The sequence below is a fragment of the Lepidochelys kempii genome, chromosome 6 (genome assembly GCF_965140285.1).
Source record: "Lepidochelys kempii isolate rLepKem1 chromosome 6, rLepKem1.hap1, whole genome shotgun sequence".
Classification (NCBI taxonomy): domain Eukaryota; kingdom Metazoa; phylum Chordata; order Testudines; family Cheloniidae; genus Lepidochelys; species Lepidochelys kempii.
Genome location: NC_136385.1, coordinates 73,558,338 through 73,583,814, shown reverse-complemented (window position 1 = coordinate 73,583,814; position 25,477 = coordinate 73,558,338). Strand labels below are relative to the sequence as shown.

Genomic DNA, 25,477 nt, shown 5'->3' with positions numbered 1-25,477 from the left:
TAGGGGACGAGAGCTGAGGAAGCATTGTTCTAAGTCAGCCATAAAAATGTTGGCATACTGTGGGGCCATGTGGGTACCCATAGCTGTGCCGCTGATTTGAAGGTATACATTGTCCCCAGTTATGGGTGAGGACAAAGTCACAAAGTTCAGCCACCAGGTTTGCCGTGACATTATCTGGGATACTGTTCCTGACAGCTTGTAGTCCATCTTTGTGTGGAATGTTGGTGTAGAGGGCTTCTAGATCCATAGTGGCTAGGATGGTGTTTTCAGGAAGATCACCGATGGATTGTAGTTTCCTCAGGAAGTCAGTGGTGTCTCGAAGATAACTGGGAGTGCTGGTAGCGTAGGGCCTGAGGAGAGTTTACATAGCCAGACAATCCTGCTGTCAGGGTGCCAATGCCTGAGATGATGGGGCATCCAGGATTTCCAGGTTTATGGATCTTGGGTAGCAGATAGAATACCCCTGGTGGGGGTTCCAGGGGAGTGTCTATGCGGATTTGTTCTTGTGCTTTATTCTATTGTTCAGTATCCTGAAGCATATTAGATTCAAACTTGATTCTTATACAGCTCATTCATTTTCACTTTCCCACGGATGCACTGGGGTAAAATTCAAGTAGGTTTATGGGGTGGTATTTTCTCCAGTTTGGATTTGTTTTTGTTTGATTTCCTGAAAGCACTTGTTTTGGACATTTTTGGAAGTTGTTCATGGTGCACGCTAGCTTTCGTTCCTTGGTGGTTGTGTTTTCCCCCTAGCTGCAAGAAAGTCATATTTTATCACTTGTATAAAAGTGTGTATAGTAGTTTTGGTGTTCCTCTATTTATCCATGTTGTCCAGTCAAAGTACAATTTCTGTGAGTTACTGTATACACACATACATTTTTACTCAGCTGTAGTGCATCTAAATTTTTCTGTACTTTGTTTAACATATTACTGTGCCATATCAGTTTCAATGTTGATATATCAACCAATTTCCCTTGTTTCTCTGTTTATTCTCAGAAGTGGCATATTAGCCTTTCTGCCACACTGTATATGTCCGGATCAAGTCAGATGTAGAGATAAGCCTGAGACAGAGACTTTGGATTGAGGTTTTACCAACATTGGGAGGGTTGGATCTGGTGTTTTATCCGAGTCTGATCTCCAGTTAAAAGCCATTTAATAGAGAGGCTTTAAGTTTTGATAGTTTTAATTCTCTGTTGTGAAGATGTGGAGAGTTTTGTGGGCCTGATTCATCATTATCCTGAATCTTGTACACCCATTTACCTCCCTGACAATCTCGTACAGGTATGTTTTTATAAGTTTTTCTGCATTTTGTTTAGAGTTAAATTATAGCAAAGACATATTTCACACTGTCCTGCAAAAGGCTTAGTACACTAGTCAGTGGGCCTGATCCTGCACCCTTTGAAGCCAATAAACACTCCCATTGATATTATTGCATGTGGGACTCAGCTGAGTGGGACCTGAAGGTACTCTGCCCCTCACACAACTGGCTTCACTGATAGAATTGAATGGAACTATTTACAGACTACAACGGCCCACTTCCCCTTTCAGTTTTCCCATCTCTGAGGTACCAAGATTGGCTCAAAAGGACATAGGACTACATGTCCATAGTTCAGTGTGTAATCTACACCACCTTACTAATGTACACTGTTCAGGGCAGTGACATCCAGTGGGGATGCTATGTGACTGGTGGCACATCAGTGTAAACAGGAAGAGCTCAGTTGCTAATGATGTATTCAGACAACAAAGCTTTATCCACCAATCCTCCTTTTCCTTGGGGATCTCGATACTTTTTAAAATGGAAAGATCAAAAACCAAAATTGCTTGCTCTAAGCTTCCCCCTCTGGAAAAACAGAAGAGTCAATTCATATATTTAGCTTCATTTTATTATACTTAAAATTTAACTCATAGAAACTGGTTTATTTTTGCACGAGATTACCTCAGTTACTCATTCTGTAGGTTCAAATATTTAAATTTTGTTGAAACTTCAACTTAGTTTGAGACTTTCTGATTCCAGGTGTATAATCTCCTTACTAGCAGCTTTAAAGGGAAACTACAGTGTAGCATAAAATATCCTAACCACAATCTCTGATTACAAAAAAGAGGAAATCATTTACATGTTCTTGTGAACAGTATCAAATAGGAAGTCACCCTCATTATAGTCTGACAACATAGTTTCAGCTACAGAATAGAAACTCAGTATCAATGTATAATAAAGCAAGAGATTTTTAAATTTACACTTATTCTATTTTTAAATAGCATTTTAAAATTTGGGGAGTTAAATAGTGGAAATTTAATTTTAAAAACCCACATCTTATAAATCTCCTGTCCTTAATGTTGAGATGGTGCTGAATTATGAATTACTGTGGTTGACCTGGGTCTGGTACAGCTTAGTAAATATGAATTTGCTAGGGGATTTTGGGAGCAGCATTCCCTTAGCATCCGACAAGTGGTATCAAAAGTTACTGAGTGAGAGTGTTGAAACTGCATTTGTATGCTGACACAACTATGTACTTTGGATGTTTACTTGGGGCTCTGTGTATCTGTGCTGATCTGGAAGAACTGTCACGGTCAGTCAATGGTCAGACCACCTAGAAAACAGGCAGAAAACATACAGATGGTGGACTTGGTACTAACTGACTTGCATCAACTGACTCCTTAGGACAGCACAACAAAAAGAGCTCAGGTGAATGACTGATGAAAAGGTAAATGTTAGTCGGCCTTCAGTCTGTGCCTGTAGTCCCTTCCGAAAATATTAAGCAGGAAAAAAAACAAGTCATGAAATGCCAACAGGGCATATTTCGAGGACATATGACTCCCTGGAGATAAGTGTATAAGTACTGCAGAATAATCCTATGTGCCACTGCCACCCCAACTAATATCTAAGGAGGCTTGTGATGCTGTAGGACGGCCACTATAGCCAACACCCTTCTGCGAGAGATTTTTAGGTCACAGGGTTTCAGGGTAGCCAACACGCTGCCCTGGGGACATTTGACAGACCAAGTGCTTGAGAAGAAAAGGAAAAGAAGTCTTCATCTAGAACTGGTAGCTATACCTGCTTTATTTGCCAATCAGGATAATGCGTAGGGCCAGCATAGTTACTAAGAGAGTTTATGCTTGGGGAATTGAGGCTTATTAGGAAAAAGCATTGTATAACCTTTTTGCTGCTTGTCGGATTCTTTCAAATAAATAGCTTTGCACTGAAGAAAACTTAAGTCCAGGTTTTCACTGGCACTAATACTGTAAATTCTTCCCAGCTGTGTGGGCCAATAAAAGACCCAACTCTGTATGTTCAAATGATGAGCTGTATTTCTCATGACTACACAGGAAAATTTACTGACAGCACCAGACCAGTATAGTTATACTGGGAAAATTTCCCATGTAGACACTTATTCTGGAATAAGTGTGTTCATGCAGGGACTTATACTGCCATAACTATACCAGTATAGTTCTGCAGGTAAATTTCCCCATTTAGACAAGTCCCAAGTCATCCTACTGGACTTCCTGCTCACAAGTAGCAGTAAAACTATGGCTCGCTTCAAAACAAACAATAGCACTACTCAATTATGGAGACATAGAAACGGGTAGGTATTTCAAGAAGCTGTTTTGCAAGTGCATTTTCACAGATCCATATTTGCTACATAACGTCTATATCGGTATAAAGTATTAGAACTAATCACTACAGTTTTAAGTACTGTCCCCAGCAGAAGATGTAAGCCATTGCTCTCTATTGCCCTATGCTGTTGATACCATATAAGAAACTGCAGCTATACAATAATTATAAGAGTCAGTCTCATACAAAGGTCAGGATTACAGACCCTTTGAGTAATGATGGGGGACGGGGACAACTTGCTGTAGATAAAACAGATCAAGTATCTATAGAAACAGGCTTAATGTAAGACTCACAAGGAATTATTTAACATGAAAATAATCCATTGATCGGTTGTCACTGCCACTGATTTAGAATCTATCATTTAGATTTAGAATCTAACCTGCCCCTCTTGGGGGAGGGGGGGAGTGGGAAACAAATCAAACAGAAGAAAAAGGTAGAGAAACACCTCTTTTCATACAAGACTGTCTGAAGGTCCAATAAATGTGATATTCCAGGCTGGTACATTATAAAGAGAAGAATTTTAAACAGGCTTTGATAATTATCATTGGAGAGTAGAATCCCATTTAGTTTGCACCAAAACCAAACAGAGCAAATGTTTCTCATCTCTCCAGGATACCGTTTAGAGCCAACTCAAGCACAAATTGTGGAGTTTTACAGATAACTTTACAGCGGAATTGTTGTAACAGATCAACAAATAACGCCTGTGAAGCTAACAACAGGAAAGATATAGCCACAAAGAGAGGGTACAAGAAAGGAGGAAGAAATGACTCAGTCTTTTGAGTTATTAGCTGCACTACTCAAGGATATCACCTTTTTTGACCAGCTTCTTTTTGTTCAGTAATCATTTCAGTGAATTATAAAACTTTTTTTTTTTTAAACTGGAATGACTGGTTTACTACAAGATGGGAAACCACGTAGCTAAAAACAAGATTTAAGTCCAGCATGCACAAAGTTGCAGGACACTTCACTCCTGTCGATAACAAATGCAATTTTATCCTCTGGATGTCCATAGCTCTTTCCCTTGCTGACCAAAAATTGGCAATTTCCTCACCCTACCCTTTTATTACTGCCACTGAATGCAGCTCTGTCAGTCCTTGGACAGCAGCTTTGCATGGTTGGAGTGCATTTCATTGTTCTGCTGCTGGAGACTCTTCTTCAGTTTCTTGCTTCTCTATATGGAACTCTGGGGGAATCAGGTACTGTACCTCTTCAGTACTGATTGCCACTTTATCAGGCTGCAGCCACCGCTTTAAATGTTCCAGGGTGCTGAGGGAAAGAAGTAAGAAGTTAAATATAAGGCAGCAGTAAAAGCCAGTACTGAATTATAAAATCTGGTGGTGTTAACCCTCCACAGGCCTTTCTTCCATTTTATAGGCTCTCCTATGGGTACAGGAAGGATCTATTAACTGACTAATCTGTGTGCCAGAGAAGAAACAGGAATCCACTGTGCTCAAGAAGATGAATGTTTGGTTCCTGACATCCCCACATGATGTTTTAATGGCATCTGTAACACAAGTCAGGACACTGTCTCTAAGGGACTGCAGTTCAATATATAGAAAATGGCATCTTTCAGGAGATGGAACTAGGACCTTTGTGCTATGGAGGAGAACATGCAGTTCAAGCCAGAACAATTTCTGTTTCCTTTATCTGACCTACCTAATGAGGATGCTAATACTTAGCACTTATATAAAACTTTATTTTCAAGGGAGAGAGCTCACAGGAGCACTACAGACTAAGCATAGAAACAGAAGCCAGGAACTCAAGAGTTCTAATCTGAGCTCTGACACCAAGTCCTGCCCGGACCTGATCTTACAAGAAGTTCCTCACAGGTATCTCTCTTGCTGGAGCAGTGTGGACTTCAGTGGGGCTCTGCACAGAATCAGGAGCTGGCCTGCATGGAGCTTCTCACTCTAGGATTAGACCTAAATTTTTAGATATTTCCAAACGGAGACATATTCGGCCATATTTTCAGCATGCCTGAGCACCCACCATTCTAAATAAAGCAATTGAAGTCACAGCACCTATGAAAAGCAGGCGCAACATGTGTCAAGTTGGACACCCCAAAATTGAGCCACCCAAAATTAGTGGACTTTTAAAAATTCAGGCCTTACCCTCTTTGCCACAGTCATCCTATGTATAAGGTGGAGATATGGCTACTTTCCTGTCTCACTGAAATGCTGTAATAATATCAGTGAATTGCTCGGAAGAGGCAAAGCATTAAGTAACAATATTACTGTAATGCTGTAATTCCCACACACACACACTTCACTAGAAATCTCCAACAATTTTATTTTACTCTTTTAAAAGAAAGCTCTGCTCTATTTGCTAATGGTAATCCCTGAATCAGTCTGACTGGCGTTTCCTCATCACGTTTGTTACCTCTCTTCAGATTCATGTCCCTCCACATAAAATTCGGACTCAAACTTTTCCTGCAGGAACCTATCCCAGCATTCCTTCTTTGCTTGGGCCAGAGTATGCAGCATATCCTTGGAGGTCACTTCCTGAGACAAACCCTTAATTCTCATCAGTCTTCTCTCTGGGCGGAAGAAAAAGAAGTTTTACTGAAGAAAGAGAAAAAACAGGAGGTTATGGTGAGAGAGTTTAAATCCAAAGGGTTAGATTAACTCTACATGATTAAATGATATTTAAAAGTTAACTATTTTACTACTACTTGAAATCTGGAGGAGTGCATTCTTTTGTTTAAATCAATAGGGTTGTTTTTTAAAAATTCCATTATTGTGGATTTCTTCTTTATTTGGCTCATGTATTAACTTGTGCTCACTGTAGTTTTGACAGAGAACAACGTCATAGGAAGGAGTCAAATTGGGCCAGCTTGTGGTGGCATAACAGGCCAGTATTTCTTTTTGGAGGCTGTCATCTTGTGCTCCAGATGCTAAGTTGTCGTTTTAAGACATAAGTCTCTAGCCCTTGTGGTTGCAAAAATTGTGAAACCTTGCAACTCTGCACACAGGCTGAAACCGTAACTGTGAGGTACAAAGAGTTCCTATTAGCTGCAACAAGGTACTGACTCCGAAGCCTAGTCATAAGAACTTAAGTGTCAACTAACTATTTGACACCTGATCAAAGCACAAGAGAAGAACTGATGTCAGGACATGTAAAGTGTGCAAGAAAGAAGAGAGATAATCACATTATGAAGATCTGCGCAACTACTGTGAGTGACTTCTTTTTTTGGTCTCTTTAGTGTGCAGGACTTAGGAAAGTACCACTGGTATCTGTTTTAAGTTTTTCTCCCCCAAGCTGGACAGTGGTCACAGATCAAGAGTAAACTGCATTTCTCTCCATAAGCACACAACATATTTAACAGAATGATTAGAAGTGTCCCAAAATGTTTCACAAAGCAACAAATTAGATATGGGTAATTCAGAACACATTCCCCATTCATAGTTAAATGCAGTGGAAACTATTTTTAGAGGAGGAACAGTGGTTAACTCTGAATTATTTTTGAAAGAAGGTGTGGGATCTTTAATTCACCCATAGAAATACCCAGAAATGTGTAGAAAGGGCCTCAGTTTTAACCGTCCAGCTGAAGCTCAACCAAGCTAATTTTGCAGCTCCTCAGATTGCCAGTACTTCAGTGCACTATCAACATTGGGTACAAGTCAAATCCTCATGGGAGCCTGAGTCCAGAGTCTTTTAATTCAAAGGGATGAGTGTCATCCCCTGAGTTACAATTACATTAACAGAGATACAGAAGCCCTCACCATTCTCTCAACTTACTTTCTGACTGAAGCAAACTCAGAAATCAGAATTTTAATATCTACTCACCTAGCGATGCTAAATATGTCTCTGAATCTTTCAGAGGTGCCCAGGGCTTCAGATTTGCTTGGAAAGAACCATCTGGTTCTTCATCCTGGCTTTCTCTACTGATGTAAGAATCTGTGAAGCAATCTGTAAAAGCATCACTAAAGTCTTCTTTCTGATCTGGATCTGGCAGACAGGAACAGATTTCAGCCCAGAGGTCCTGGCTTGACCTAGTTACTACAGAGTCAACATTCTCAATCATTTTCATTATGCAGAAATCCTGAAAAAATACATGTGATGAATTGTAAGCGTCACCTGTAAAACAATGTTTCCATCTACACATGATTTTTTCCCCAGCCTTAAGTCTAAATAGATTTTAGATTTCTAGAAAGCTCCTTTCAGAAAATCACAAAGTCTTGTTTCTCACTTTCCATAAAGGGAAATTTGTACTAATAGATTGTATTTGCATACTGGGATTATGTGATCTATGCTGTATGAGTCATAATAGAATGATTCAGAAAAGCTTGCACCTCCGTCAGTTTCAAATAATCTCCAGTTTACACTATATTTTGTAAAGAGCCACGCTGATTTTGATAGGTCCATCCTGTGATTTACAGGCCATTCAGCTAAACCTGAAATTTTCAAACCAAACACTACTTCATAATGCAGCAATTCTGCCACAGTGAACAAAGTCTCAGGTTTGCCAGAGCCTAGTCACATGGACCAAAAAGGCATGATTACAAAAATCTTGTTGCTCAGGTTATGTAAATCCCAAAAAGCCAAGTGTGGCTTTTGCACACTTCATGCACATTTTATGCACATCCCCTTTCAGAGAGAGTCTAGGGCTGAGTAAATAACTGGGGGGAGGCTGCCCATCTTCCATGCAGGGCACATATTTTGCCTCGGGGGCATGGGCCAGGCATAAAAATAAAGGCTCAAAATCTCAGCAGGGTCAAGTCCAAAGGATGGTGGAGCCGCCAATGGCCTCATCATGGAGGCCCATCAGCCTCGGGGAGCTGCTACCACCTCTTGGGGGAACAGCCTCCCAGACCTGTCCCCAGCTGAAGCCAGAGGTGCGGTGACAGCCCCTCCCGGCACAGAGGCAGCAGCGACACCCCAATACCCGCAGAGCCCAAGACCCCCACCTACCTGAGTCCCTCACTGCTGCCCCCTCTTCCTTCCAGGGTAGGACGAATGGGGACGTACTGAGGTTTCTCTGACGTGTAGCCTGACCAATCAGCGAATGGAAGGGCAGCCCTGCCGTGCCAGCCATTGGCTACAGGAAAGTGCCTATTACTCCTCCTTCTGGAGAGAAGGGGCGGGAAACGTTGCGCGGTTCTTGGCATGACGCCATCTTGAAACCGGGCGGAACTTGTCCTCTTCTCATAACAAACGGAGCGTGGGAGGGCAAGTCGTTGTTACACATAGCACAGGGGTCGTGAAAGTGGGTCTGTCTGCGGTATGAGGGCTAGGGGGAGGCCCTAGTGCGCCTGCGCAGGTGAGGCTGATGCACTGACCCACTCCACTTCCGCAGGGGCAGCGCGGGGTCCTGGTCGGGTATGCTAGGGAGGGACGTAGCGTTGTCCGCCCCCTCCCCCGCCCTAAGTGGCCGTTCCCCGCGGGCTCGGTGGGCACCGGAGTCCCTGCTCCGCTGGGCGGGGCTGAGCTGCGCCGCGCCCTGCCGCCCATCGGAGAGCTCCCTTCCGCGGCCTCCCGCGGCGCCACCTGCCCGCCTCGATCCGAGCCCGGGGGGGGCGCCTCAGCTTCCTTCGCCCAGCGCTGGGGCCCCCAGCCAGTCCGGGGCGAGGGCTGCCAGCGCCGGCCGGTTCCCGCAGGCTCGAGCGGTGGGAGGGTTTGTTTTGTTTGCCTCCGATTTTAACTCGCTGGCACCGGAGTCAGAGGCTTGATTTTACAAACCCTGGTTAGTCGCTGTCTGCTGAGCGCACAGCCCGGGACCTGCCCCAGGCTGCGCGCCCGCTCCTGGGTGCAAGCGCGAAGGGAGGGAGGGAGGCATGGAGAGAGCTGGAAACTGTCTAGCCCTCTCAGGGCCTTGCACGTTCCCTTGGCCAGTGAGACACGTGTGTTGTTTCCCAACGGGATGTTTTTATACCCCAGTGACGTGTTGCCTTGCACTGTGCTGCAGCTGCTAATCGCTGGTGGGAAAGGTCGCGGGGGGACCAAACCTCTTCGGAGAAGTGAAGGGGCAGAAGCTGTAACACATCCGCGAGCAGCGTTTACAGCTCACTTTGAAGAGTGAATCTTTAAAAGGCCCCTGGTGTAGCTAACTTTTACACTAGGGCCTCAGCCTTACAAACACCTTGGGAGTGGAGGCTGCTCCTAACTCTGAACAAACCCTTATGGTGGTTCTTCCAGAAGTTTACAGCTGACTATTGACTCAATACAGCTCTGAAACTTTATTAGGTAGAAGAAAAGTGCTGCTTTCCCTTTATGTTTAACACAGTACTGTGCTGTATTTGTTTTTTTTTTCTTTTTTTTTTTAATCTCTGCTGCTGCCTGGTTGCATACTTCCGGTTCCAAATGCAGTGTGTCCTTGACTAGTCAGTTCCTAACGCTGGTATTCCTACTGGTTCTACTGTAATAACTTGCCACTGATCATGCTCTGATTCTTATATGCGTAAACTGATTGTGTAATTAAGCAACCTGTAGTTAGGTGGAGAACGCTGTAAGTAATAATCAGCAATATTCTCAGGGGGAATCTTCTGACAAATTAGTATGTTACATAACATCTTGAATCCCTGCTGTTGCTTTCACTTATCCCATTCCAGTGTTGCCATGTGTTCTCCAGGTGCACCCTTTAAAACTAACAAACTTTTGATTAATATTAAAGAGTGGGGTTTTTTTTAGTTATTTTAAGTTCTGTAAAGAGATGGAAAAACATTTTTATCACTTAAGTATGGAGTAGTTTGTCACACATGCACCCTTGCCTTAAGGCTTTCTCTTTTAGGAAAATTCCCACAGTCCATTAATTCTCAGCTCCACAACGCAATAGCATCTATAGTTATGCAAGTTAAAATAAGTGAGGTACTGACATAGTTTGTGATCTGAAGATTCATTGCTTGTAGGGGTATAGAAGGCATTTCCTCCTCTGCCCCTAATGCACAGCACAGCACAATTGATTGGGGTGCATTTAAGGGGCCTTGTCTTGAAGAAACCAGTTTTGGCCATTGCTGCTGGTCAGATACCAGATCAGATGGAGTCAGTGGACTGATCTTATTCCTATCTAGGGAGTGGTTGCTTTTTCACATTGACTTCAAATAAACCACAGTCATAGAATCATAGAATATCAGGGTTGGAAGGGACCTCAGGAGGTCATCTAGTCCAACCCCCTGCTCAAAGCAGGACCAATCCCCAATTTTTGCCCCAGATCCCTAAATGGCCCCCTCAAGGATTGAACTCGCAACCCTGGGTTTAGCAGGCCAATGCTCAAACCACTGAGCTATCCCTCCCCTTACCACGATTTGAGGACTTCAGTAGCTCAGACATAGGTGAGAGGTTTTTCGCAGGAGTGGGTGGGTGAGATTCTGTGGCCTGCGTTGTGCGGGGGTCAGACTAGATGATCATAATGGTCCCTTCTGATCTTAATATCTATGAATCTATAATTGTACATCAGAATTAAGGATTCATTCCCAGTACATGTCACAGTGGGACTGCCTTCAGTCTTCTCCCATCTGATTTTCTTTAACATCTTTTAAAACCAGTGGGGCAGGGGAGAGGAAATCTCTCAGCTGAACAAATGCTAGTCAACTTTCATATTGCAAGTAAAGTTTTAAAACTGAAAATAAATAATCCACCTCACCCTTGTAATATTAACTGACATCACATTTATACCATTTCAGCGCTGCATTCTGCACCATGGAGATCTGTACTTTAATCACAAAATATTATATGTTAAAGCATTAATTTCACTACTATTCAATATTAAGCTCCACTTGTGATTTCTACAGAATGAGTAAAATCTTTATGGCAAAAGGAATAACTGAAAAAATTAATAATCTCTAGAAATCCTGTATGGGTATCGATATTATTTTGTTATGAGTTTCGGGCAGAGGTAACCTGGAGTTAGCCAGATATAATAAGTCACAAAAGTAATTCTTTCTTTTACTTGCCTGTGATAAATCCTAGAGCTAGGTTATAAGATTTCATTTAAAACAACTCATGATTTGTGTGAGACTGTTCTTTCTGTAGGGGAAAAAAATGGTCTGAAAAAAGAGTTTGATGTTCTGTGAGTGAATTTGACCCTAAAGATGTCCTTGGAAGAAAGGCTATAGACGTGCAAAATATCCTCTGCCTATGGCCGTGAGCCTGGAGTTTTGGGTCACCCTTCTGCCAATCATGGTACAACCTGGAGAGAGTAATGGTCTCTCTTTTGAGGTGAGAAGGGAATTCCTCACTCTCACTTTTTTGAGAGGAAGGTGTCCTTGAAAACTAAACTTGTCTCTGGGTGGTCAATAAAGTATGTCAAGGAACAGGTAGCGGACATGGAGAACTTGTTACTAGCTCAACGCTATTTGTAATTTTCAGTTTTAACAGGATCCTGCAGTAAGCCCTGGTGGGGATGAGGGCAGAGTTGGGCATTCCCCTTGCCTTTCCCAGCATTCTGGGTCAGACCAAGGCAGAAAGCCATGTTTTAGCCTTCTCTTTGCTTTTTCCATCTCTTACTTGACTGCATGTCGCTTCCTTTTCATCATTGTTTGCATATGTAGATCACACTGGTCATGAAAGTTGAGTAATTATAGAGACCCTATGGTTTAATTCTAATTTCCCTTTGCTTTGAGGGCAGGGGATGGGAATGACTGACCAGTACAGAAGGCTGTATGTAACTGTGATTGAGAAGTACAAAGATTTAAAGGTTATTCCCCCTTACTAAATGTACAGATAGCAGAAGGTTCAGAGATATGAAAATCCACCCTGGCAAAGACTCTACATCTACCTAGCAGCCATCTATAAAGTAAAATTTGGACTCTCAAAGCTGCAATCTTTAATGGCTTCCATCAGTCCACACATCAAGAGCATTAAATCCACTTAAAGTAAAAGCTGGACAACTGATATTCTGCAAACTGTTGTGGCATGTGGGAGAAAAAAGTCAAAATCAGGATGATGTGGTGGTATTTTAGTGAAAATAGGTGTTTGAGCTCCAGTACCCTGGCCAAACTCCTATTTATCTCGCTTATGTCTTTTCTGCTTAGGTTCCCTCTGTAGCTTTGGTTGGATTCATTCTTTACTTCGTGTCCTAAATTGGTGTGTGGCTGTGACATTACACATGGTATAATCTGGACTGTTGAACAGCTGTGTCCCCTCAGTTCTCCAGCCTGAGGTGGCTTTTATACTGCTCTGCTGTGAAAGCAACCACTCTTGGTCTGGCCTCACATATATTCCCAGCTATATTATATGAGTGCCATGGCCAGCTATACTTGAATTACACTGCAGAGCAACGCCAGCAAATTCCCAGTCCCAGACTTTTCCCCAGAAATGTGCATCTTATACTGCCCAGCCCTCTCCTGGATAATACAAGCTCATATAAAATCTATCATTTTATTAATAGAAAATGATATGCAGAAATCCTTTTATCCCAAGTGAAGTTTCCTAAACACTTCAATCCAAGCATACTGATTTGAGTAAAACAACTTTATTAACTTCATGGGGGGGGATAGGTCAGTGGTTTGAGCATTGCCCTGCTAAACCAAGGGTTGTGAGTTCAATCCTTGAGGGGGCCATTTAGGGATCTGGGGCAAAAATTGGGGATTGGTCCTGCTTTGAGCAGGGGGTTGGATTAGATGACCTCCTGAGGTCCCTTCTAACCCTGATATTCTATGACTAAACTACAGAAAGATTTTAAGTGACTACAAGTAATGAGGCATAAAAATAATAATTGGATACAAATAATTTTTTATCCAATTATGACAAAATTTAGCACACTCTTGGAAAAAGGAATGAACATAAAAGTGCAGAGTGTCACAGTGGCATTGCTGTATATTGTTACACAGGGTGATAGGTTTAAGGTGTAGTTCTACTCTGAAAGGTTACTGAAATAACATTGTAGGTTTCTTGTTTGTCTTGATACTTCTGCATCAAATGTGCTTAATTTACAGGTCAGAGTCTCTTCCAACACCCAGTCCTGCAAACTCAGCGTAGGCTCTGACAATCAATCTGGGTTTTTACCATCTTGCACATCATCATTAGCAAAAATAGCTCTTCAGGCCAAATTAAGCTCAGTGACATCTGTGCACTACATTGAAGGGGAAGGGATTGCACAAGCATTGCTACCTCACAGACATCATTACAGCAGAATCTGAAGACAGTAGGTTGCACTGATATCACTGGCTGGAAGTTAGAAAAAAATTCTGGTGCATATCATGGAACAGGAACTGCAGCTCACTCTCCCATTGCTGTGTTGGCTTTGAGAGACTAAAAGGATTACAAGCTAATAAAAACTTATGTGCTGACTCTAATGTTAAAAAAAGTACAGTACAACTGACCACATATACACAAGGAGTAAGAAAATGCCATTACGCTCTTCAAAGCAGAACTGTACTTGAAGTAGCTCCCCAGTAATCAGGGGACTGTTATAAAGCCCTTAAATGACACAGATTCCTCCCCACTTCCTTGAATTTTGAGAAGCAATTTTTAGTTGCTGCAAAATATAGAAATGCAGGAGCTGTGTTTATGTGCTATAATAGTCTGTATACTTATAGACTTGTGTAGCAATAGTGTTTAGTTTTTTCCTTCTTTAGACATTCAAGTTGTGTTTGTAATGTTGGTTAATTTTTTAATTAAAGAAAATGAATTTAAGGGCTTATGTGAGTCCAGGGACATCTTCATATCTTCGGAATGGGTGAATCTTCAAAAACAGAGGTCACTGTTGGTCATAACACAGAGAAGTGCAAAAAAGTGATAACTGGATACAGAACCTTTTATTTCTATACTGCTAGTTAGAATCCAGCCCAGGTTAGTGGTGACAGAAAGCTGTTGCCATGTGTGTTTGGGCATTTAATTCCATATTCTCTGGGAATAAGTGTCCACATCATATGAACAATCATCAGTTAGCCCTAACTGACATCTCTGTTCCTAAACTGAAGTACCCTTTTATTCATGGAGGTGCTTTCTCTAGGTCCACATTAAGACGTGTTGGCAAAGAAATATGAGGAATTCTTGCATTGCAGCAATCCGTGCTCTGTCTGTTGTTTGGTCAGAGGGCTTGATTCTTCAGGGTTGGTAATGAGGCACATCATGTAACATAAATGTAGTGGTTGCTAAAATTGTTTAATGGCTATAGGATGTGTATATCATTTTAATCTTGGCCATTTGTGACTGGGAAGGATTTGAGTTTTGCTGGGTGTTATCCGAGCTTGTTTTAAAGTCTGTCTGTCTCTCTCTCTTGCTTTCTGCACCCTCTTCCCCCCCCTCCCCCAATGACTGGCATGCAAGGCCTGGGAGGCCACTGTGCATTTCTGAGACATGAGCCGTGTGCTGCAGTGTGCTATATTTACTGTGCTCATGGGACTGTTGCTCACAAGAACCATGGCCTGGACTTCAAGTGGGAAAACACATGCTGAGCTACTCAACAATCTTTACAGTGAGTACCACCAGCAGCCCCTCAGGGCTCACATTTAAAGCTGATAATGAAACTTCTCAGTACTTTAACAGTTGTAGGTTTGATTTTCACATTAGACTGAGTGGGATTGTAATCCATCATTCTAAAATGTCCTGCAGTAGTCTTGGCACTTTTATCTTCAGCCACTTCAGAATCTGGATGTCACAGCCTGAAACTGTTCTGTTTCTAATCCTAAACAGGACAGGATGCTAGGATTAGTAGGAAAAACTATCCAGACCCAAAGTCTCTCATATGTGTCACTTATTTGGGTATGTGCAAAACACCTCTTGTATGATTCTGAAATCAATTACATAGAGCATAGGGAGACTGAAGCTGATATAACTGACTTTTACAGTCAGTGCTCTATGCGGTTAACTCCAATGAGCTGTTCTGGGACTAGAATAGTTATTGGTATTCCCACTCCATTTTGGGCAAATGATTTGGGTTGTAACGGTAATAGCTTTGAATTCCCCTGTTGCTAGAGCCACACAGCTGTTCTCTCAGCGGGAGTTACTGCAGAGAAATTAGGAATGAAGGAACTGTGAACTTCTCTGCAGTCATTCTCCTTAACTTCATAATTTTACATCCTGCCAAGGTGCCTTAATATGACTTGAAGAAACCACGTAAGGGGGTCAGAGTGTAATTAAATCTGTCCATTTGGTCCTTTGCCTCTTTGCTGATACTGCCAAGTGTGTTGCTTGGTAATGCAGGCACTTGCCTGCTAGGAACTGACCTGAGATTGTCAACTTATTTGATGCAGGGCATCAAACTGCTATTGGAGGGTAGCTACTTTTACTCACTAGTTACCTGGGATAGATGTGAACCACAAACCTGGAGACATGCAAGTAGCTCTATTGCCTATCCCTCCCAAACCCTCCACTGCCTCTGTCCAAACCTGAATATGTTACAGTACTAAATAGCTGAAATCTTTCTTTCTGTGGTTTTTTTTATTTAAGAAAATGGAGTGATTAAATCTCAACGGGTCTTGGATGTGTTAATGGCCACAGATAGAGCCCACTACACCAAGTATTTCCCATACATGGATTCTCCTCAGTCAATAGGTAAGAAATTTGTAGCGGATTGACACTTTTATGGTGTGTGTAATGGCTGCACTAATCTCAGTGATTGAACAGTGGAGGGAAGACACAGGGTGAGTTTGTACGTCTTGGTTTACAACGCTAGCAAGTCTTGCCTATATGGAATAGTGTCAAGAATGGGAAAGAGGAACATTTCATGTGCACTCTTACTGCTGGCTCATCAAGAAGAGTATCAGCATGAGACTACTTGAGGGTTTCTTTGGGAGAAACAGAAAAAGGATCTGCCCTTTGGAGGCTGGGAATGCTCAGATGTGATCATGGGGCCACTATATTTAAAGAACAAAACTCTTTATGAAGCATAGGAAGATTAGCCCTGATGGTTGGTAGACCATTGTTTCTTGACACAAGGTATGTCTACATTTAGGGCAGTGTATGGTATACTGACACTTGCATGTCCCGCTGGCATGGGTGGGCAAGTAGAGTGCCCAGTATGTCTGAACTCTAGGCTATATACCTTACCAGCTCACGTCTACACGGCTGTTTTTAGCAGTGTAGTGTCCTGTTGTTGGAGCATTTCCCTGCTGTAGTGAAAGGCTCCGGCAGCTCCCCTCCACCCAAGCCTTTCTTTGCTGCCTCCCCGACTGCAGCCTTTCATTGCTGCATGTAGCTACACACTGTAGTGGCAAGTGTGGATACAGGCTGCAGTGAAAGCAGGCTGCAGCTACATGTGTAGTGAGTGTATGCTACACACTGCTCAAAAAGCCATTGGTGTGAATTTCAGAAGTGCCCACAAATCCAGTTGACTTCAGTAGGAGTTGTGTTGTGCATACTCAGTACCTTTGAGAATAGTCATTTGTGAGCCAGAAAAGAGGAAATCCTTAAAACATCTGTAGATCCAAAAATCAAATAGATAAATGCAAACAGTGTAAACTCAAAGGAGAAAATAGTAAACAGTATTTCTGTATGCCCTGAGTAAAGTATTTGGTGCTCTCAGGAACTGGATTGTGATACTTAGAGTGAAAGCCTCCTGGAAATAACTTTTTCCTTCCACATGCAAAGTCAGAAAATGGGATTTTTTTTTAAAAAAAAGGATAGCTCCAAGATAATAGGAAAAATCCTGACTCTGCAATAAAATCCATGGCACCTATCACCTTGAATCACAAGGCATGTTTGAATTGGGGGAGGGGATGTTAGGGAAAATAAAAAATTTGGGGTTAGGCTGTAGAATTCCTGCATTTGACGGATGAAGCCATTTTGTGACTTGCTCGTTCATGAATACAGGTGTCCGAGGGGTAGCCATATTAGTCTGTATCAGCAAAAACAACAAGGAGTCCTTGTGGAAAAATACAGTCCTACTGTATTTTTCCCTCCATGCACCTGATGAAGTGGGTTATAGCCCACGAAAACTTATGCCCAAATAAATTTGTTAGTCCCTAAGGTGCCACAAGGACTCCTCATTCATGAATGTCCACATTAACTGAATAGTTTCCATGAAAATATTATGAATGGTACATATAACTGATATGACTGCAGCTAAACACTACACCCACACTTTTGTTTTAGTATTACTCCGTTCTACGGGACAGGTCTTTTCCCTAAGTCACAAGGCATAGTAACCATACTTCACATTGATATTTCACCCATGCACACTCAGCCCTGAAAGCTTCCCTCGCAACGTGGTCTAAATCAACATTTTAAATAAACTGAAGCTGAAATCTCTCTCACTGCGGTATCACAGCACAGACATCTAAATTTCCTCCAGACACATACATCTGTAGCACGGGCAGATAGTGTTTGTAGCTTTTCCTCCTCCTTTCCTGAAATCTTGAGGGGTGAACCTTGAATTATTATTATCCATTCTGAGACTTCTCCCTGCTGCCTCCACTACCACCTCTCTGTTGATTTCTCAGACAACTTATTTTTCTACACCAAGCATATTGAAATATCTGTTTGATTTTTTTTTTTGGTCTTCTATTTTGAGCTTATCCACTTTGTGGCTTAATGCTAGACGATTTGTGGTATTACAGTACTTAACTATTTTTGGTGGCTATTACCTCCCCCCGCCCCTCCCCTTCCTTATGAACAAACTTGTAACAGGTCAATTCTGTGCTCAGAATTCTTATTGATTGGAGTGGTTGCAAAAGTGGGCTCTAAGCAACAGAACTGTGTTGGTTGTGAATGAGCCTGAAAAGTTGTGTTGATTGGAACACTTAGGTGGTGATTGGAACAGTCAGGACCTGAAATATTGTTTTGCTGTCATTAACACCCCCTAGAGGAGGTAGTTTAAGTCAGTACATGGTCTCAGATAGGAGGGAGAACAGAAAAGGTTTGCAATATTGAAAGAAAAATAAAAACAAACTGCTTTTAAAGTAGTTAATAGTAATTATTCAGACATGGTCATAATTTCATACTACTTGTGTTTAACTGTCAGTGGTTTCTTTTCAGGATATAAGGCTACAATCAGTGCACCCCATATGGTAAGATAAACTTTCCATTCTATTCATAGCTTTAATTTAAAGGTAGCTTTAATTTAAAAGATGTAATAGCAAGTTGACATAGGTCTTATATGCTTGAGCATTGGACACTGTCTTGTACCACATGTCATTTATTACTGGTGTCCTGTACAACTGTGTGAAATGCTTACAAACAGTTTTAAGGAAGGACAGTCAACCTTGAACAATTACTTTAAACAATAACTCTGTCTTATGAAGGCTAATAATTGAAGTTTTCTATTTTTTCAAGAGATCCTCTTCTTCACAAGCCAGATATTTTCTGCTAAACATTCCACTAGTGAAATCCATATCCCTAACAACTTTCGAAAGTGCTGTCATCAGAATGATTTTACAAACTCAACATTGGGACACCACTGCAAAATGAGTCATGGGAAGGAAAAAGTTCTGTTTTAAACATAATATGCTTGCACACTTAGCACAGTTCTGACTGGAAAAACTGGGGGAGGGGCATGAGAGAAATTAATATCTCTGTGTGAAAGTGTGCATCATGATATCATCTTGTTGGTGTTATCCCCATAGCATGCCCATGCTCTGGAGTTGCTGAAGGATCAGCTAGTGGAAGGAGCAAAGGCCCTGGATGTGGGATCAGGAAGTGGTTACCTCACAGCTTGCTTCGCTAGAATGGTGAGCAAAGTACAAGATTTGCTTCTTTGCTTGAGATAAATATGAAGAGAAGTAATCTGCTTCTTAAAGCAAGCTATTGTGGTTTTTCTCCCCAGATCAGCTTAAACAAGAGATAAATGTGATCCTTCCAGTCAGTTTGAGTATAAACAGATGGTGTATCTGCCAACAGAAGTATGATCTAGTAGACAGATTAACCCAGTATACACTGAAAAGGGAGTGAATTAAGTGCCATATACAGAAACGGTCACTTTCTGACTTTCACTTGCTTTGTTGAACTTAAGAAACATACTCTACAGAAAATGACTTAATGAAAAGAGTTTCTGAAAATAGACTCTTAGAGCACTAGAAGATTGCCCACGACACTCTCTTACCAGGGAATTGGTCACATTTTCAAAAAGAAATCCTGACAAGGAAGGCTTTTGGTTCCTCTTCCCAATCCACCTGTAGCGGATGCCTACATCTTTCCTAATGAATGCTGATTAGGAATCCCGATAGACTGGGCTAGTCATCTTTTGGGTAAGCGTGTGTGTGTGTACGTACGTGCACACATCATACACACACATACATGTTACCTGAAAGATGACAAGCCCAGTCTATGCGGATTCCTAATCAACAAGAAGCAATGGGCTTAAATTGCAGCAAGGAAGGTTTAGGATGGACATTAGGAAAAGCTTCCTAACTCTCAGGGTGGTTAAGCACTGGAATTGCCTAGGGAGGTTGTGGAATCTCCATCAGTGGAGATTTTTAAGAACAGGTTAGACAAACACCTGTCAGGAATGGTCTAGATAATACTTAGTCCTGCCATGAGTGCAGGGGACTAGACTAGATGACCTCTCAAGGTCCCTTCGAGTCCTATGATTCTGTAAACAGGATTACCCATCATTAAAACTAACTTAATACAGAATTTGCACCTCCTAATCCGATATTCCCCATAATAGACAAGTCCCTGGAAATTCTCTCTAATCCTTCCACTGCAACAGTAAAACACCCTGTAAAATGCACAATCTCTGTATGCACATAATGAAGCATCTGTCTGTTTTCAGGTGAGTCCCACAGGGAAAGCAGTAGGCATAGAACATATTGAAGAGCTGGTCCATGAATCCATTAGAAATGTCAGAGAAGATGATCCAACTCTGCTCACTTCTGGACGTGTGAAATTTCTTGGTGAGCTCTGTAGCCCATGACCTTGGTGTTTCATTTCTGTACCTGAATGCATTGTAGTCTGGCAGTGCTTAGCCCTTGCTGTTTCTGGAGACCTGCCTTTCTATGGTTGGCATAATTTTCTTAGTACTCAGGTACTGGTCACAGTAGTATTAATTAAGAAACTATTTTTCTGTTGAATAACTAAATTTCCACATGTAAGTGCAAATTAAAGGTTAGGTGGCTAATAGCACTGACTGAAGCCATATATAATGTAGGCAGGTGCCCTTCAATTGATCCTTCTCCAAGCAGCTCTTTCAATACAACTTTGTCCTTATAGGTGTGCAACAACTCTTTTATGTCAGTACTAATCTTTTAAGTAAAGATTGCAGTTAATACCAATTAACTGGGTTTGGTTTTTGACTGTATCTCCATTGGAAACTACCAACTCTGATGTGATGGGCTATTAGATGGGGTGAGATCCGAGTTACCCAGGAAAGAATTTTCTGTAGTATCTGGCTGATGAATCTTGCCCATATGCTCAGGGTTTAGCTGATCGCAATATTTGGGGTCAGGAAGGAATTTTCCTCCAGGGCAGATTGGAAGAGGCCCTGGAGGTTTTTCGCCTTCCTCTGTAGCATGGGGCCCGGGTCACTTGCTGGAGGATTCTCTGCTCCTTGAAGTCTTTAAACTACGATTTGAGGACTTCAATAGCACAGATGTAGGTGTGAGGTTTTTTTGTAGGAGTGGTGGGTGAAATTCTGTGGCCTGCATTGTGCAGGAGGTCAGACTAGATGATCATAATGGTCCCTTCTGACCTAAATATCTCTGAATCTATAACCCATCAAATTTAAACCTATGTCTCTGGAGTCCTGTGTCTGCACTAACCTCCTTTGTCACGTAGGGTCCGTCCCAGCTTTGGTTCTTCCTTCCTCTAATGGTGTTGCCTGTTTCCAAAATCTATCTTCCTTTAAAAATTAACTTTATAGAGCAGCCTGTCTTAGTAGGCTTCTTGTAGAAATCCAAATTGCCAACACAACTGACATACAAAAGCCTTCCTCGCATACCTTTCAAGTGAAAGGAAAGATAGAGGGCTCTCTAGGTTGAGTTGCCACATGAACAAGCATCTTCATTGCACATTCCCTCTCTGCAGTTGGAGATGGCAGGCAGGGATACCCTGAAGAAGCACCTTATGATGCCATCCATGTTGGAGCAGCAGCAGACACTGTACCAAAGGAGGTAAGAATGAACAGACATGTCGTCTGTCTGCATTCATTCCCTCGCACCCGTGGCTGTAACAGAACTGGAATAGCTTCCTTTCTGTTCTGTGTGAAACTGGCAAACCTGTAAATGCCTTTGGTGGACATAGTAGACCTCATAATCAGCTTTACTTTTGTCTTTCTTTCCTTGTTTAAACTGTTTCGGGTCCTTGCTGATATTGACTCTTCTGTTTGCCAGTTGCTGAAACAGTTGAAGCCAGGTGGCCGGTTGATCTTGCCAGTTGGGCCTGCAGGTGCAAACCAGGTTCTGATGCAGTATGACAAAAACAGTGATGGGCAAATCGTGGAAACACAACTGATGGGCGTGATCTATGTTCCCCTGACAGATAAGGAGAAGCAGTGGTCTCGGTAAAAAATATGTTTCCCTGATTGTAATTTGTCTTTTGTTCCACTTGCCCTTATCACTGGCATGATGTTGACAGACGCTCATTCCTCCAGAATCCGCTGGCTGAAAGATCCATCCCCAGAATCCTAGCAGGTGCAGCCAGCAAGACGAACGGAAGGGGCATACATCCTCGGGCACAGCAAGAGAACTGTGTGCATTTCCTTGTATTTTAGAGACTAAAGAATAATGGAGATTGCTAGCTTCCATCACAATCTAGCCTTTTGTTTTCATAAATATTCTATTCATGTGCATTATCATTGTAAAGGAAGATTCTGAATTTATCCATAGCAGTAACACAGTTGCCTTTTTTTCCACCCATAGGGATGAAGTCTGACAGAGTGTCATTTACAAAAAGCTCATGAAACAGTTCCTGAAGAAGCAACTATAGATGTGTATGGCTTTGCTTTATAAATCAATTTTTTTTTTTAAAACTTGGACACATCACAGAGGCCTTTTTTTTTTTTTTTTAAAGAACTCAATACGGAGGAGTGAGAGAAGAATATTCCTCCAGATCAATCAGCACCCAGTTCCTAAGCTGTGGAGATTTTGTCTGATTTCCTCCTGGACTGAGTAAAACCAGATAAGCCCAGTTGTCCTCTTTGGTCGGCTCCACATGCAATATCTATGTAAATAAAGAATGGAGAATGTGCAATACTGTCTCAGATTTGAGAATTCATTTGTATTGTACTTGATTAAATGGTAGTGCATTATATTCATCACTTGCTCATCAGATGCTTGAAGAAAAATTACGATATGTATGTGATCTGTTTAATCTTAACATACAGAACTCCTCACTTAACGTTGTAGTTATGTTCCTGAAAAATGTGACTTTAAGTGAAACGATATTAAGTGAATCCAATTTCCCCATAAGAATTAATGTAAATGGGAGGGGGGGTTAGGTTCCAGGGAAATTTTTTTTTGCCAGACAAAAGGCATTATACACATTTTAAACAAGCAATTTAATACTACAATCATTGCTGAGTATGAAGCTTGGTTGAGGTGGTGGAGTCAGAGAATGGAAGAGGGTAGATTGTCTGGCTGCTCCTCTTGCTGAACTTTCTGAACTCGAAAAAACACATCTAGAGATTGTTGTTTTGCTTTCCTCTTTTTTTCTTGGTAAATTTTTTTTTGCAAGTCATTAGATGACCAACTCCCCTAATCACTTTGGATCTGCGTTCCCGGTCAGGATCGTCATCACTCAGGATTTGCAAGCCAGCTTCAATCATTTGGAAAGCTTCAGAAAGATGTTTGGCAGTCAAATTTCGATGGCTTGGTGGTTGTTCTACTTCTTGGCCCTCTTCTTCCATTGCTCTCATCACCTCTAGTTGCATCAGATCTTCACTGGTTAGCTCTTCTCCGTGTGATTGCAGAAATTGTGTAACATCAGCTTCTTCCACCTCATCAAAACCTGCTTTCTTGGCCAAGCCAAGGATATCTTTCTTCAGAGTGGGGACAATATCTTTGTCTCCAGTGACTTAACAGGATTTAATGAGGCAGGCAAGGAGGCTGAAGGTGCTGTACGCTAGGAGAAGCACGTTGCGCAGCAGCAGTGGCAGCTTCCCCTACTCTGCAAGCACCAGAGGTAGGGGGCTTAACCCTCAGCCCACCCACCCACCCCTTTCCCCCAAGTCCCCACCCTTGACCCGCCTCTTCTTCCCCTCCTCCCCCATCTACCTCATCCCCCTTTACTTCGTAGGCTGCTTCCTTGCTCCTACCCCCTGCCTCATAGGAGGCAGGGGAGGTAAAGGAAGCCTGCGCGCCCAGTCCTCCTGCCTCCTAAATACAGCAAGCCAGCTGATTGCCGCAGGGGGGGGGATGAGGGGAAAAGCGCTGCCGGGGCTGGGGAATGCTGTGAGGCGGGGGGGAGCATAGGGAGGCTGCCCGCTGTGGAAAAAGCGGGGAGTGTAGGGAGGCTGCCTACTGTGGAGAAAGCAGGCAGGTAAACAATGTAAGAGTGGAGCATTGCTCAACTTTAAATGTGCATGTTCCCTAATTGATCAACAATGTAACAACAAAACGATAACTGGGATGACTTTAAGCGAGGAGTTCCTGTATTCTTTTCTCATCCCCTTTTTGGTGAGCTAGTTAATCAGCTGTATCAACACACAATTCCCCTGATGAAGCCAGGACTTGATGTTACCAATCAAGTATGCTTACTCAGAATTGAGATACAGGCTCCTAAGACTCTCCTAAATGAGACACTTCTTTTCAATAGAGGAAAAAAATAGGTATTCTTCAAGATGAAACAGACAGGTCCCATGTTTCATATGATGCTGATTAGCACCATTGTTGTGGAATCTTTTCTGAAATTGAATTGTGCATGTTCTAGGAGCTGGAATTATTTTCTCTCCTCAAATTGGGCCCTGAAGGGTGATGATCGAATTAATAGGGCTGAAATAAGGAAGCTCCCACTAGCGCTGTAAAAGGTTAAATGGTAAGCATTCAGCTTACCGTTAACCGACCTTAACCGTTAACCCCCACAGGGACCCCAGCTTCCCCCCACTCCTGGCCCGGCCAACTCCAGCCTGGGTGTGCTGGCTGGAACAGGCCTTGGGCCCACCTAGAGGGACTTCGGTTAACCTATATAATTGTAATTGTTTAACCAGTTAACTTTTTAAACAATATTTACATCTCTAACTGCATCCACATGAGGGTTATTGCTCCCCTAAACAGATGAGAGGCTTGGGGAGGCATGTGGGGTCATGTGCCACTCCCTACCCCTGATTTTCTGTGAGGGCCAAGCAACAGGGGAGGGGAGCTCTAGCCATCCTATGCTGTGCTGCCTCCATCCCCGCACCCACCCCCGGGCCCCTGTCTGCGCAGTGGGGCCGGGCAGGGAGCAGGTTGCAGCATCTACTCCGGGTTGCTGTCTCTGCAGCTGGATGCTGCTACCTGGGTTCTAGAGCCCACCACATCCGATGAAGTGAGCTGTAGCTCACGAAAGCTCATGCTCAAATAAATTGGTTAGTCTCTACGGTGCCACAAGTCCTCCTTTTCTTTCCACCTATTTCCTGTACAACAGCTTGGGTTGCCAACTCTGCAGGATTGCCCTGGAGTCCCCTGAAGTTCAAAATTAATCTTTCATTATAGCTTCTCCTGTGATGAAACCTCTAGGAATATGTCTCACCAAAATCGGCACCCCTACAACTGAGTGTCCATGGGGTTGAGGGGGCAGGGGGGTCGGGGACAGTGGGGGGGGAATGGGCTAGGGAAGCAGCCACATCACCGCAGCTGCCAGTGCCAGAGCAGCAGGGTCTCGCCCCCGCCCCAGGAACTGGCTTCAGCGTAGAGGGGCCCCCAGGCTCCCCCCGCAAACTGCGCCTGTGGACTCAGGGGAGACGCGCGGCGCCGCTCTGCCCACGCTCCCCCCGCGAGCGGGCGGCGGCCGCGGCGCGGAAATGGCAGAGGGGCGGTGCCTAGTTCTCGGGGCGGAGAGTTTCGTGCCGCTTGTGTTCAACGTCACCGAGAGTGGGCAGGGGTGATTGGCTGGGCTGCCGGGGCGTCACGCGCCGGC

General features: G+C 42.9%; 2 protein-coding genes across 5 annotated transcripts; one reads left to right on the top strand and one right to left on the bottom strand.

The window, feature by feature from the left end:
- Positions 1 to 1,865: 1,865 nt before the first annotated feature.
- On the bottom strand, positions 1,866 to 9,091 carry CCDC32 (coiled-coil domain containing 32). Its single transcript, XM_073348775.2, has 4 exons — positions 8,522 to 9,091; positions 7,397 to 7,652; positions 5,990 to 6,146; positions 1,866 to 4,876 (listed from the first exon to the last, which is right to left on the bottom strand). The coding sequence occupies exons 2-4, from the start codon at positions 7,638 to 7,640 to the stop codon at positions 4,738 to 4,740; spliced, it is 540 nt and encodes a 179-aa protein (XP_073204876.1). The 5' UTR covers positions 7,641 to 7,652; positions 8,522 to 9,091; the 3' UTR covers positions 1,866 to 4,737.
- On the top strand, positions 8,702 to 22,615 carry LOC140913078 (protein-L-isoaspartate(D-aspartate) O-methyltransferase). Of its 4 annotated transcripts, none has more exons than XM_073348771.2 (9): positions 8,702 to 8,870; positions 14,819 to 14,966; positions 15,941 to 16,045; positions 18,467 to 18,498; positions 19,054 to 19,158; positions 20,202 to 20,322; positions 21,452 to 21,537; positions 21,757 to 21,926; positions 22,285 to 22,615. In XM_073348771.2, the coding sequence occupies exons 2-9, from the start codon at positions 14,849 to 14,851 to the stop codon at positions 22,295 to 22,297; spliced, it is 750 nt and encodes a 249-aa protein (XP_073204872.1). In that variant the 5' UTR covers positions 8,702 to 8,870; positions 14,819 to 14,848; the 3' UTR covers positions 22,298 to 22,615. The 4 variants fall into 4 exon arrangements, with proteins under 4 accessions (XP_073204872.1, XP_073204873.1, XP_073204874.1 ...); XM_073348772.2 differs by lacking the exon at positions 8,702 to 8,870 and adding an exon at positions 8,921 to 9,293; XM_073348773.2 differs by lacking the exon at positions 8,702 to 8,870 and adding an exon at positions 9,451 to 9,793.
- Positions 22,616 to 25,477: the final 2,862 nt, after the last annotated feature.

Excerpts from the sequence above, each read along its gene's own strand:
- CCDC32 (XM_073348775.2), bottom strand. The coding sequence starts at position 7,640 with ATGAAAATGATTGAGAATGTTGACTCTGTAGTAACTAGGTCAAGCCAG. Across the intron at positions 6,147-7,396 it reads GACATATTTAGCATCGCTAG|AGAGAAGACTGATGAGAATT; the intron begins GTGAGTAGATAT and ends TCTTCCGCCCAG. Across the intron at positions 4,877-5,989 it reads GGACATGAATCTGAAGAGAG|CACCCTGGAACATTTAAAGC; the intron begins GTAACAAACGTG and ends TCTTTCCCTCAG.
- LOC140913078 (XM_073348771.2), top strand. The coding sequence starts at position 14,849 with ATGAGCCGTGTGCTGCAGTGTGCTATATTTACTGTGCTCATGGGACTG. Across the intron at positions 20,323-21,451 it reads TGGACGTGTGAAATTTCTTG|TTGGAGATGGCAGGCAGGGA; the intron begins GTGAGCTCTGTA and ends CCCTCTCTGCAG. Across the intron at positions 21,538-21,756 it reads CAGACACTGTACCAAAGGAG|TTGCTGAAACAGTTGAAGCC; the intron begins GTAAGAATGAAC and ends TCTGTTTGCCAG.